We start from the raw sequence: 13,364 nt of genomic DNA, 5'->3' as shown, positions 1-13,364 counted from the left end.
GGCTTACCTTATACTGTCAAGCATTTGAATAGTGGAGCGCGCTGTCTTCTGACAGCTCTTGTTGTTTCTACTTACTTTTTTTCAGTTATGTTTTATAAAGTGTGTATAAGCATAGTACTGTATTATTTTTACGCATAATCCATTTTGTTCGGAACAGACGCTGTTATATGGAATAGTTTTTCGTTACTGGAAAACATTATGAATTGTGTTCTTTGGTCATTTATTTTTGGGCTAATATAATAGAAACAAAACTTATGAAATAAATAATATATGTTTTATTGTCTCATTCAGCCATTGATACAAACATGTTATAAGACATACATACACATGTTGCAAATCTGAAGTGGAAAATAAATTGTTGACTATTTTGTCTTATTTTGCTTCCACTGCTTAATGTGACTTTGAAACCAAGGACTATAAAGTACGTTGCCACTAAAGTCTACGCTGTCTACTATACGGACCTCTCGCTATCTGCTGAAGTTAATTCCAATCTTTTAGATATTCATCAGAGCTTGTTAGGGCCTGTTTTTGCAAGAAATGTATTTTTAGATGAAAATTAACTAACTTTAAGATGAACTTTGGTAAACTTATAGTCTGAAATAAAGTTTTCTCGAAACAGACTACTGCACATGGAAACCAAAGTACATGTAACTCATCTTGATTTGTTTCTTTTTGCTTAAAAAGAGAAATTTTCTGGCAAAAGGCAGCTCTTGGTCAACATGCTACACATTTTATCCGGAAAATTGTTAATTTAATGTTGACATTTAAATTGATCAATACTAATTGAATTGATTAATGATTATTATCACAAGTTGTGAATATTTAGATGTATAAATACATTTCTAGCAATATGGAATTGATGTAAACTCGGAATCTCGGATGCTGACTCTTGCTACATGTTTCCTTACAGGACAAAATGCCTGCATTTAAACGGACTCGCACAGGTTGGCAATTGACAGTTTTAAAAAAATTTGGTCATAGGTTAAATACATTAACAGACACGAATTTTTCAGACTTTATCATGTTAGAGAGACACATTTAGAAAGAAAGGATATAAACAGATAAAACTGTAAAAAAAATTAACATGTTGATGACTATAAAAATTAGACATGTTAATGCATATGAAAGAAGTCACGATATCACCAATTCTTAATTGGCGCTTAAATATGAAAAGTAATATAAATTCTCCATGCAAATAAAATGTGTATCATTTTCTGTAACGATAATGTGGAATATTTGTATCAATAAGTAGCGTATGAATATAATTTCAACGTTTATTATACACGTAATAAAATTGTAGCATAAGAAAAATTTATGTGCGACTTCATTGTATGAGCTTCGTCTTAACTTTCGTTCATTTATTGTCTCAAACTGAACACCAAATTTGATAAATTTTATAAAAATAATAAATACTATTTTTATGTCAGCATCACGAGTATCGTACAGTTTAATCAAATGCGACTCCGATTAACTGCATTAGATGTTATAATTGTAAATGTTAAACAATTTCATGTTAAAACAATAAAAAAAAACACATACAATATTATTAACATAAATTAAGAGAAATAACATATATTCAAATTTCAAATCTTTCAACATACATAACAAGCATTTCTTTTCGACAAAAACACACATGGCAATTTTGGTACATAAGCACTCTTACACAACAATACAGTCTGTGTATTATCCCCCGCCATAGACAGAGGGATATTGTTTTGGCGTTGTCCATCCGCCTTTCCATCCGTCCGTCCGGAGCCATATCTTGGAAGTGCTTTGGCGGATTTCATTGAAACTTGGTATTAGTACATATATGGATAAGGGGATGATGCACGCCAAATGGAATTGTACACCATCGGTTAATAGCGGAGTTATGGCCCGTTGTATCTTGAAAAAATGCTTTTTAATATAAGCTTAGAGCTTTATCTCCATTAACACATCAGCTAGAGCCATGAAACTTGCCATAGTTGTTCTCAATCATCTGGGGGTGCTTCACATTCAACACACATAATCCTAAGCGCTAAAGTCAAGGTCACACATTGAGGTCAAAGGTGACAAATTTGATGAATTATTCATTATCTAGTCATTCCTTTACTATGCACCAAGGGATTCTGTAATAACTGTTCACACTAATTGTTCTTCATTATCTAGCTGCGTGTCAAATATAAGATTCACTATGCTAGGGTCACAAACAAAGGTCAAAATCACATATTTTGATAAAATATTCTCCATTATCTAGCTGCGTGTCAAATATAAGATCCATGTTGCTAGGGTCATGGTCAAAGTCACACACAAAGGTCAAAATCACACATTTTGATTTAATACACCTTATTTGTTAAGGTTTCTACCATACTAAAATGGATTCTCAAATTGTCTTGATGTAATTGTTCTCAATTATCAGGCACAACCCTTCACTTATACCTTTTCTTTTAGTTCTACACCCATCCAACAAAATTTCTTTGGCGGGGGATATCAATTAAACGAATTTGCTTGTTTAAATGGAAAGCAAAACATTGCTTGATGTGAAAATTACTATATCAATTAAGTCTATGTTTATTTCATATCGCTTTGTGTTACGTTTCCTTTAATGAAATCAGATAACAAATTTAACATCAAGCGTGCAGACAAAGTGATTTTTGGTGAAATCACTATGAAAAGCTTGAGTTTAAAGAACACTAGTCCAAAAATATGGCTTAAATGACCATCATATAGTTCGAGGTATGAAAAAAAAATTGATATTGTAAGCTTATTGTAAAGTAAATCAGCAACCTGATTCTTTCATGCAACATGTTATTACTGTGAGCAATGTCACATATAACATGAACTTACAGCAAATACACTTAAACAATAAGTTACTTGAAATAACAGTATTTACAAAAAAAACAAACATGTATTCTTAATTTATATGATATCACACATTTTTGTTTAAGTTTGCTTCAGTTTATTGCCATGAGCAGCTCAGTTTTTTTCAAAAGTGTTATTGTATTTGTACATGAATATACATGTGCTCTGTATTAATACACTTTATGTCTTCAGAATGGAAAACGTATTATAAATATTGGTATAAAACCAATAATAATTACTGCAACATTAAATGACTGAACCCAATACAAATGTAGTGATAAAACTTATGCGGTGGTTAAGCAATTAAACTTTTCAGTTATGAAATTATATAAATTCATATTGAAAATTAACATAGGTAAATGTGCATAATACTTATAATTGCACTACATATACATGCACTACTTATACTACTTACTGACATTTTGTTATACACGTATAAACAATCTATTCAATCAACACAGAAATGAATTATGGTCAATGTGTGTAAGTATATGTTTACCTTTGATTATTTGGTTACTTTTCAGTAACTTTTAGACACAAACCAAGCAAGCCTACAACGTAATCATATAAAATTAAAATTATTTACATATAATTATCTATGTAATCATACCACATCAAGCGTTGAAATTGTGGCTATTGCTATAAGGAACACTGATTGTTTTGATGTTAACTTTATTTTACGAAATACTTTACGAAAATTTCGTTGATTTTGAGCGTTATAGATGCTTTAAAGTATAGTTCTGAACAACAAAATGCCAAATTACTAAAATAAATTAATGGAATACATGCTTCTTTGCAAGGCATGTATGTATTTATGATTTTTACCTGTCTTAGTTTAAACGACTGCACACAAAGTTTCACTTAAACAACATTCAAGCTGACACCCACATATGAGAAGGAGTATTAGAAATAGCCCAGAAATACGAAGGGCATAAGATAATCGATTTTAAAATGATGGTCTACAAATTGGTGTAAACAAAAACTTGGACATTTAAACGTTTAACTTTGAAATGTCATTGTTATAAATTTTAAAAGGTGCATAACAAAAGAGAAAACAAAAAATCTTGTTGATTTGACTATATAAGACCTTTTTAAAGTTATCTGAAACTTAAAGGTTCTTATTGAATCAAAACATTATCAGTGAAATAGCACACTCAAAAATGTCTGCATATAAAAGCACAGTACACTCAAAATCGTGTGCCCAGTAACGCATAGAAGAAGGGAATCAGACAATCGAGTATAAAATAATGGTCCACAAATGAGTGTAAACACAATCTTCGATTTGACAAACGTTAACTTTGTATGGGCATTATTGTAAACAGGGGTGTATTTTTCCTCCCTTTCCATGTAAAATTAATTTTACAAAAGTTTTAACTTGGCTAGATCTATATACGAATTAAGAGTTTCGTAAAACCTCGCAAGGGGGGGGGGGTAGTGAATTTTCCTCCCCTGGGGTGGTTCCTAAATCACACCCCAGTAAAAGGTGAAACACAAAGAAAGAAAACAAAAAAAAAAATTGACTTCACGAAACAAAACATAATCAGTGAAATAGCACACTCAAAAATGTCTACATAATAACGCACAGTACACTAAAAATCGTGTGCCTAGTAACGCATAGAAGAAGGGCATTAAACAATCGTGTATAAAATGATGGTCCACAAATGAGTGTAAACAAAAACATAGATTTACAAACTTTTAACTTGGAATGGGCATTATTGAAAACAGGGTTGTTTTTTTTTCTACCTTTCCATGTCAAACTAATTTTACAAAAGTTGTTAACTTTGCTGGATCTATATACGAATTAAGAGTTTCGTAGAACCTTGTAAGGGAAGGTAGTGAATTTTCCTTCCCTGGGGTGGTTCCTAAATCACACCCCTGTAAAAGGTGAAACACCAAAAAAGAAAACAAAAAAAAGTAATCTTACAGTTCTTATGAAACAGAACATTTTAAGTGAAATATCACGCTCAACATTGTCTGCATAATAACGCATAGCTCACTCAAAATTGTGTGTATAGTAACTCATAGGACACTCAAAATCGATTGCATAACACATGGCACACTTAAAATCGTCTGAACAATAACCACATATTAAAGTTTAAACAAACAACATTTTTTGCAAACAAAATTATGCAAAGAATTGTATACATGTATACAATAATGACCAAAACCACAAAATATTCAACAACACACATCATATTTGCATTGTTGTACCTACAGCAAATTCCTATATACGCATGCATTATGCTTTACAATTAGCATTTACAAATGTGTTTATAATATGTGTCATTATACAATAATATAAAGCATATTACGTAACTCATGAATACAATTGTCCAAGCCTGCTTGCGAACAAACACATGGTATCCACATGAATCATTATTATTTGGCTACATATCATATGAAGCCATTTAAACGTATTTCTCTTATTGTAATAATTGTAGTACATTGTAAAAACTTTTATTGTTAGCAGTTAATCGAATAAAATATACACATATAAACACCAGACCACTATAACAAGTGACAAAACCTATGCAATTGAAAACCACTATAACTTGACAGTATTTGATTTATGGTACGATTAACGGTTTATTAATATATTACATTAGAATGGTTTATACTTACTTTAACAAGAAAAAAATCTATTAAAGTTTCTGTAGTTTCATTTCATTTAGATATTACATTACCGTTCATCATACATTTATCAAAAGCAGTATACGTCCTGTTGACATCTTCTAATGAGTGTCAGGCTTATAAAAAGTTTGCAGTTATACAATCTGATTTGAGAATATTTCGCATTTGGTGTTACTTTTGAGCATTTAACTTTATTGTAATGATTATATTTAATTTGACTTAAATAACAGTATTATTGTTGAACATCTATTATTCTAACTTGTCAATCGCATGTATTTCAATCCAACGTCCTAATGAATGAGATTTTCAAATCTTTGCTTGTTTATACACGAACGCCGTCAATAATGATCTTTTTACACTAAAAGATTATAGAAAATTTAAAGTTTTAAACACACTATAGTTTAAGGAGAAATAATACCAACTGTTCACACACATAGATGATGAAAATAGTGTATACAAACTCACTATTTATCTAACCAAACACAATTAAACTTTGAAGATACATGTCCGCTTTTAAGCATTCGTAACACGTATTTTCGCGCATAATTATACACATGGTTAATGTTATGTGATATGTGTCATACGAAAAAAGCAATATTGTACAAATATCACAAACGAACACACTTTAATAGCTCTACCTATATACAAAAACATGTGAACGAAACTTTCGATTTTGCACTAGCTTACTTTGATATAATGATAACTGAAACAATATGTTAGATTTTTTAAGAATGTCTAAATAATACAAATATTACGAAATCACGTGTCTTTCATTACTGATGGTAAAAAAATAACACGTTGGTTTCTAGTCACCCGTCCAAAATTAATTGGGTCGATATAATGTTATCTTCTGCTTAGTTATATTCCTGTATGTACCGGTAAGTACGATGTGTAGTATTATTGTTCTTGAACCTTATTGTTCTTGAACTGGTTATGAGCGCCCAATACCCCAGTTAACCCAATGACATGAGATGTGATGCTCAGTGAGCCAGTAACGCGCACAATCGTTATATATCAGAAATGGTGTTGTTTTTAAGCTGATATGCGATACATCCTCTTTTTAGAGATTAACACGAGCAGCGCGAATAGCTCGATTAAGACGTTGTTGAGTTGCCTTCTCCCCTTCTCTTTTCATCCACGTAACCATGTATTTGAAAACAAATGTACGATGATCCTTTCTACATTCTTTAACATCATAAAGTTTGTTCATTTGCGCATCGTCAAACCCAAGTTGAATGCCTAACATCCAGTATTCCTTTTCACCAATCTCCTTGGCAACCTCCAATAAATCACTTTCAACAGCTGGTTTATTTGAATCATCATCGTTATCAAGTCCGTCCAATTTCTGTTTATACCAGTAGTTCAATGCCTCTTCCCTTTCTACCGGATGGCGACACCTACATTCTGTGCAAGTTAATTCACGATCATACATGAATGCAGCCACTCTGAACATGCCTTCCTTAAGAGGATCTTGCATCTTTGGGCATTGAATGTACTCTTCAAATGCTGTTGGAGTTCTAGGGTTTTCCAATGACTGACCTACAAAATTTAACAAACTTCGTCTAAGTAGGAGTCTTACTTTCTGACACAGCTCAAAATCAAGGTCAGTTATTGCATTACTCGTAATGGAAGATATTCTTGCATAAATAATGTGATCTTTGAACCAGATTGTCAAAAAATCGGTTGGGCCAATGTCAAACACAGCAAGTCCATTGTACAACAGGTCTTTGCCTCCTTCTTTGCTGATAGGCCAAGTGCGAATACAAACGGCAACAAGTCTGTGGAAAAAAGATGGTGGCATGAAGTTTTCGACAAAAACAAAACATAAAACAGGTGTTTTCTTGCGATGTCCCGGCGAAGTAAATTGGGAAATGGGAGGTGGTGGGTTCTTAAGTCGGCAGGGCACTATATGGAAATCAAGAAATTTGACATTCAATGGTTCAACTACATCAGTTGTAGCTTGTCCAATAAGGTCCTTTGCTTTGTCGGTTTCATCAAGCACTAAGGGCTTTGCCATAACATCCAGGTACTCCATGTACTTCATAACATTTTCTTTATTGTCTTTAATATCTGGTCGACTATTATCCATTATTTCATGGAACACCTCTGGTTTAAGAATAGCCAAATCCTCATATATTTTCCAATGTTCTATCAATTTAGGGTCTTTATATCGCAGATGTGTTATAAAGCACTTGAAGACGTCAATGATCCATTGCGGGGCAAGAACAACCAAATGCCTGAGTTTCTCTGTGTTGAAATAAAGGATATTGCCATGTCTATGCTGAATTTCCAAAAACAATTCTAGGTTCTTTTTACCAAGTGGATGTACTTTATTGGCGTCGTTAATCTCTTCAATCTCTTCAAGTTTTAATACTTGTTTGCCTTTATCTCTCATTTTGTCAAGAGACTGTTCCATCTGGATCCATCGCACAGGATAGTTTTCGCCCCAATAATCTTGCTTTTCTGCCAAATGTAAAATTTCGTTTCGTATCTCATCAAAAACATTATCTGTTGGAGATTTATTATTCACTAGGAATTTCCTATGGTATATGTGTTTCAAGATCGGCGAACCTTTAAACGATCCAAGTGCACGTTCAAAATATTTATCACAACGAGTATCTTTTTCTTCGTCAGTCCCCAGCATCTTATCTTTTCGAGTACCAACTAAAATTACAGTCGGTTTAATTTCACCTGCCATAGACCTGTAACCACTGTACATGTGTATTGCATTCAGCCAAAATTTAAAGACAACCAAATAAGTACAGTCTTTAACCAAACCACACCATGTCCCACTTCTTTCTTCTTCTTTAACATATTCATCCAAATCTTTTGTCATGTCCATTAGAACTAAGTAAATAGACCTCCTATTCAGAAAGAACTGATGAGTAGAATAATAAAGTGTCTGACCGGCGAAATCCCAAACAGATACAGTAACGTCAGTATTTGTTATAACAGGAGCAGGTACGGTGACGGGAATTTCAATTTTAGGTTCCTCCTTGGCTAGTTTAAAATATTCTTTTATGTCATCATCGTCTTTATGAACTTGAACCTTTTCTGCTATTTCTTTCAAACGATCTAGTGGTTTATCAATAACTGTATTTCTTTCTTCAGATTCTCCTTCATCATGCTCGCGTTCTGGAACAGTCTGAATATTACGAGGAACAGAGGGTATATTTTTGATGGCATCCATTAGAGCGAGTTTAAACCTGGATTTATATTTTGCTTGTTTTTGTTCTTTATCCAAATGCCAATCTCCGTTGCTCATCAGCTGACACCTTTTCAGGTCAATACCTTCGGTGCTTAAAGGAATTATGTTTTCATCCCTTAGGTCTTTGATCAAATTGTTTACAAGGGACGTTTTTCCCACGCCAAACATACCGACGACCATCAAACGAATATTCTTAACTTGTTCATAGCCATCTTTTAAAGCTTTTGCAAAAATCTCAGCAGACCTTTCATCAAGCTGTTTAAGATCACTTGGAAACTGTTCTAACATTTCATCAACTGTTGTAGCTATTTCCACATTGTAAACACTTTTCATAACATACCTAGCAACACTTGTATGATTCCACATCAAAAGCAGGATGTTAATTACAGCTTTAGTTCTACTGACTGAAAATGGTGCCGTAACCCCTAGACTTTCAGCAAAACCTCTTATCTGGTCTGTCAAAAGGAGATAATCCCTTTCTTCGCGAACTGATTCATTTGCTACTGTCTCAAGTATTGATTTTAACTGTTTAGCCATATCTTCATTATCTGCTATCTCCTTTGCCAATGACTGTAACTCGTGAGCATATTCAAGTGCTTCAGGATCAATGTCCTCAGGTGAAATTTCTTCTTGGTCGCCCATTTTCTCAATAATGTAGCATATCCTGAAATAATTAAAGAACTTTGTATAGGACAACTTGTGACGGCAATGACAGAAATATTAAAACCTTGAGCCTTGTGGTTCAATAGTATTTTACCACCTCAGTTCGCTCGTGCATTCTGTGGATATCATGTATTCAAAAATATGGCCGTTTTATTAAAGTGACGTGATTCGAACAAATTGTGTAGACGACCATTATTCGATTTCAATATGAATTTAATTATTTTGGCCTTATTCACTTGTTTAATCTTTAAGTTTTTATCTAAAAAAAGCTGGCTTCAACAATTTGAATAACATTTGAAGAGGATCGCCCAAGAATATTGCCTGAGAATTTTGGTAAAAATCCGCATTTTACAGTGTGCGTCATTTGAAGTAAATCACGATGATGTGAATAAATTTTTTCGCGAAAATGGCGTCGTTTTGGCTTCCGTTCCACTTTCTTGCTACCATTTACATTTTTGCATTTTATTACTTTCGCCGGAATAGAGCTTCCCAAATTATGTTCGATGACCATATCATGCAGCCCTTTCCAGCTTTGGGGTGGAAAATAGGTCATTGGAACGTGAAAAATAGTTATTTTTTCAGTTTAATTATTTTTATTTGATACAGTATGTATCACAAACACATGCATAACTTACAAAAAAATACATAAATTATATTTATTCACAATAAAAGTTACATAATTCACGTAATTTCTTTTGTTGTATGCATTTTAGGGCCGATTTTTTTACCGTAATATCTAAATATAGTCAAGATTTTTATTGAAACTGTGCCTCAATATAAAGATAAAGATTCTATCCAAACTTTATCACAATTGAGTAATAAATGTGGCCTCTAGAGTGGTAATAAGTAATTTTAAGTTTTTACCTAGTTATCAACAATGAGACGCACATGACCAAGATGAAAATCTTACCAAGATATTGTCAAGATAACCATTCTAACCAAGTTTTCTTTAGATTGAGTAAGAGTGGTTGTACGGTTTTTATAGGATTTAAATTGGCAACATATTTTTTTTAAACATGTGACACAGATGCGAACTATGCCTTAAATGTTCAACATAAACATTCCGGCACAGTTTCATCAATATTTGAATATACATGTTGCCTGTATAGTGGCATCATTCTTTTTTAAAGATTTGACCAAGTGACATAGTTTTAGGCATGAACTCGGCGGTATATATATTTTGAACATTAATTAAGACTGAATCATACATGTTGCCTCAAGAGTGGTTACAAGGTTTGTCTAAGATTTGACCTGGCGACCTAGTATTTGGACCCATGTGACCCAGATTCGAACTAAGTATAGATGTTGTCAAGAGAAACATTCTTACCAAGTTTTATCAAGATCGAGCCATTGCATCAACAGTGGTAACCATGTTTTTTTACCTGATGATCTTATATTGTGACGCACTGACCAAGATTTGCACCGACATAGATATTGACAAGATAAGCATTTTGACCAGGTTCCATCAAGATTGGGTGACCCAGGTTTTTTATCTGATTTTCTGGGAAAGGGCCTGACCTTTTTTTGAGGGGGAAAAAATCGCGCGAAACGCGGGGTTTTGGGGGAAAAATAAGTAAAGTCTTTAATAATCAAGTTAACATATTTTACTGTTTTTAAAACAAATTCAAGGCAACAGATAATTTAATTATGCAATACTTTTCTATTTTCTACACTGGATCAGGTTAACTTATATAATTAAAGGTTTCCGAAACAAACAGTTTTTTAGATAGCATTGTTTTGGAGAAAATCTCTGTAAGAGGGGACAAAATACGTCTAGGGGAAAGGTCCGATATTCGGCGCCTCTCATAGAAGGAAACAAAGCCCTGTCAGACCGAATGTGGTCTGGAGTTTGATGACGAGCTTACAGTTGAAGATGCACGACACGCGATGCGCGACGTCGGATAATGACGGACCACAACAGATCGCAATGAGCACTTCTTGCTCAGGTCAGCTTAATACCCGTTGTTACTATTTTGTATGGACCGTATGTAGTTTAAGCAAGTTATCTTTAAGCAGCAATTGATAAAAATGTGGTATATTGTCATTTAATCAAAAAGCTCTTAAGTTGTGAATTAGATAGCAGTTTAGTGTTTTTACTTTTACAAACATCTCTTTCGCCGATATGTTTAACAAAATATATATGCCACAATTTAATTATTGTATTATCAATAAATGTTCTTGTCTTTCTAAAGCCAGTCCAAATCAAATGGTATATTTACTGGTGCAATAAGAAACAATTGACATTGCCATAAATCGTTTCATTGTTTCGTCAATACCCAGAGTGCTATAATCATACCATTGTGCGTAAACCATTAAGTGAGCTAACAGTGGTAAACACAAACGTAGTAGCATGTCCAACGGATCTACATTTTAAATCTTCATAAAAACTGTGTGAAGTACGTAGATACTTCTCTACATTATTTTCCTGTTATTTCATGTTGTTACTTCTACTCAATCCCTGTACTCTCACCATGGTATAAACGCAGCAATAACCTTAATGCATCAAGCACTGCATTCAGTTTCTTAGTAAAAGCCTGTTATGATGAACGATACTCATAAATCTTAATAATAATTAAAAACGGTCAACATTTAATTTTAAAAAAATCAACAGCTACATAAAGTATTCAAATCCATTCCGAATTGGGGGTGCACAGATTGATAACTTTCTGTTCTGGTATCATAAAAAAGCACATAACAACAAGTAATGTAATGCTTTATCAGCGTGTAACAACTTGAACTACAAACAAGTTTAAACGACATATATAAAATGAATACGCCTAGGCTACAATTTATGCAAACGTAAGTGCAGATACCTGACTACATCTATTTGATTCCATATATGTATTGCCGATCAACAATCACGCAATTTATATAATATTAATGCTGTGTATCGATTAATAAAAACCATTATTTTGACGATTTTTGTTACGTTATTTTCCAGTGCACTTTCGATTTCAAGAGAGGAAGTGAGTTGACAATCGTGATACATCGACTATCTTCGGAACCTCCGATTTATGAAATAAATCGTCTGGTGATCAAGAGTGCAATCGTGATACATCGGCTATCTCCGGACTCCACCTGATCCAGAGTGATCCATTCTATACATAGATGGTGACGTCACTACAGTATGTCAGTAAGACCGGTGTGTACACAATGAGAGTGATCCAGAGTGGTAAGTTGATTTAACAATCGTTATACATCGGCTATTTCGGAGTTCTCCGTAAGATTTAAGTAGTAAATCGTCTGCTGATCCAGAGTGGTGATTTAAATGTTATGGCTACAACACACGAAACGCCACCACAAAATCCTTGATTCAAAGTTGTGAATAACAATACGATTACGTTACGATTACGTTAAATATCTAAAATGAAACAAAATATACATTCCTTACTTAATACTGAGCACTTAATGCGAAACTTCTGCATTAAAACTGACACGGTCTGAAATCGTAACGATTAGCCACGTAACGATCGTTTAAGTTTAAAATCGTGAGACACTCCGGAATCCTCCGTAATAGATTTATGCAAAAGTGTAAAAACTTCATGTTTGTTATTAACAAATACGTTATTCCAAGTATTCAAATGGTTGCATTCAAATTTTTAACAATAAATGTATTTGTTCGCGAAATTATCGAAAGTGTATTTTTGTCTGAAGCATGCGAGTTTGGTTTATTAAAATAAAATCATATGAGTGGGAATAAGCGCACTCATAAAGATCAAGTGACAGATATTCAAGGTCGCGCTTTAATTTTAATGTGCCAAACCAATATGCAAATTCTGTCAAGTCCATATAATGTAGCGAAATTGCCTGCCTACGATCAGTTCTTTTTATAATAGTAGAGTCTAACCAGTTGCTTTATACGGCATCGTTTCTCTTTAAGTTATTCGGATAAATTTATAGATTGGACACTCGTATTTCAATTTTGGCAATACATATATTTTTATTCTGAAATTAAGAAAACAATTTGCATTATTGCCTTACAATATAAATTTTTACTGCATGACTATAATTGGTAACTCAC

General features: G+C 33.3%; 1 protein-coding gene across 2 annotated transcripts; it reads right to left on the bottom strand.

Moving 5' to 3' along the window:
* Nucleotides 1-260: 260 nt before the first annotated feature.
* On the bottom strand, nt 261-12,415 carry LOC127862252 (uncharacterized). Of its 2 annotated transcripts, none has more exons than XM_052401305.1 (2): nt 12,157-12,415; nt 261-9,344 (listed from the first exon to the last, which is right to left on the bottom strand). In XM_052401305.1, the coding sequence occupies exon 2, from the start codon at nt 9,320-9,322 to the stop codon at nt 6,533-6,535; it is 2,790 nt and encodes a 929-aa protein (XP_052257265.1). In that variant the 5' UTR covers nt 9,323-9,344; nt 12,157-12,415; the 3' UTR covers nt 261-6,532. The 2 variants fall into 2 exon arrangements, with proteins under 2 accessions (XP_052257265.1, XP_052257266.1); XM_052401306.1 differs by having other exon boundaries at nt 12,273-12,413.
* Nucleotides 12,416-13,364: the final 949 nt, after the last annotated feature.

The sequence above is a fragment of the Dreissena polymorpha genome, chromosome 16 (assembly GCF_020536995.1).
Source record: "Dreissena polymorpha isolate Duluth1 chromosome 16, UMN_Dpol_1.0, whole genome shotgun sequence".
Lineage (NCBI taxonomy): Eukaryota > Metazoa > Mollusca > Bivalvia > Myida > Dreissenidae > Dreissena > Dreissena polymorpha.
This window is presented reverse-complemented; position numbering and strand designations above follow the sequence as displayed.

Excerpts from the sequence above, each read along its gene's own strand:
- LOC127862252 (XM_052401305.1), bottom strand. The coding sequence starts at position 9,322 with ATGGGCGACCAAGAAGAAATTTCACCTGAGGACATTGATCCTGAAGCA.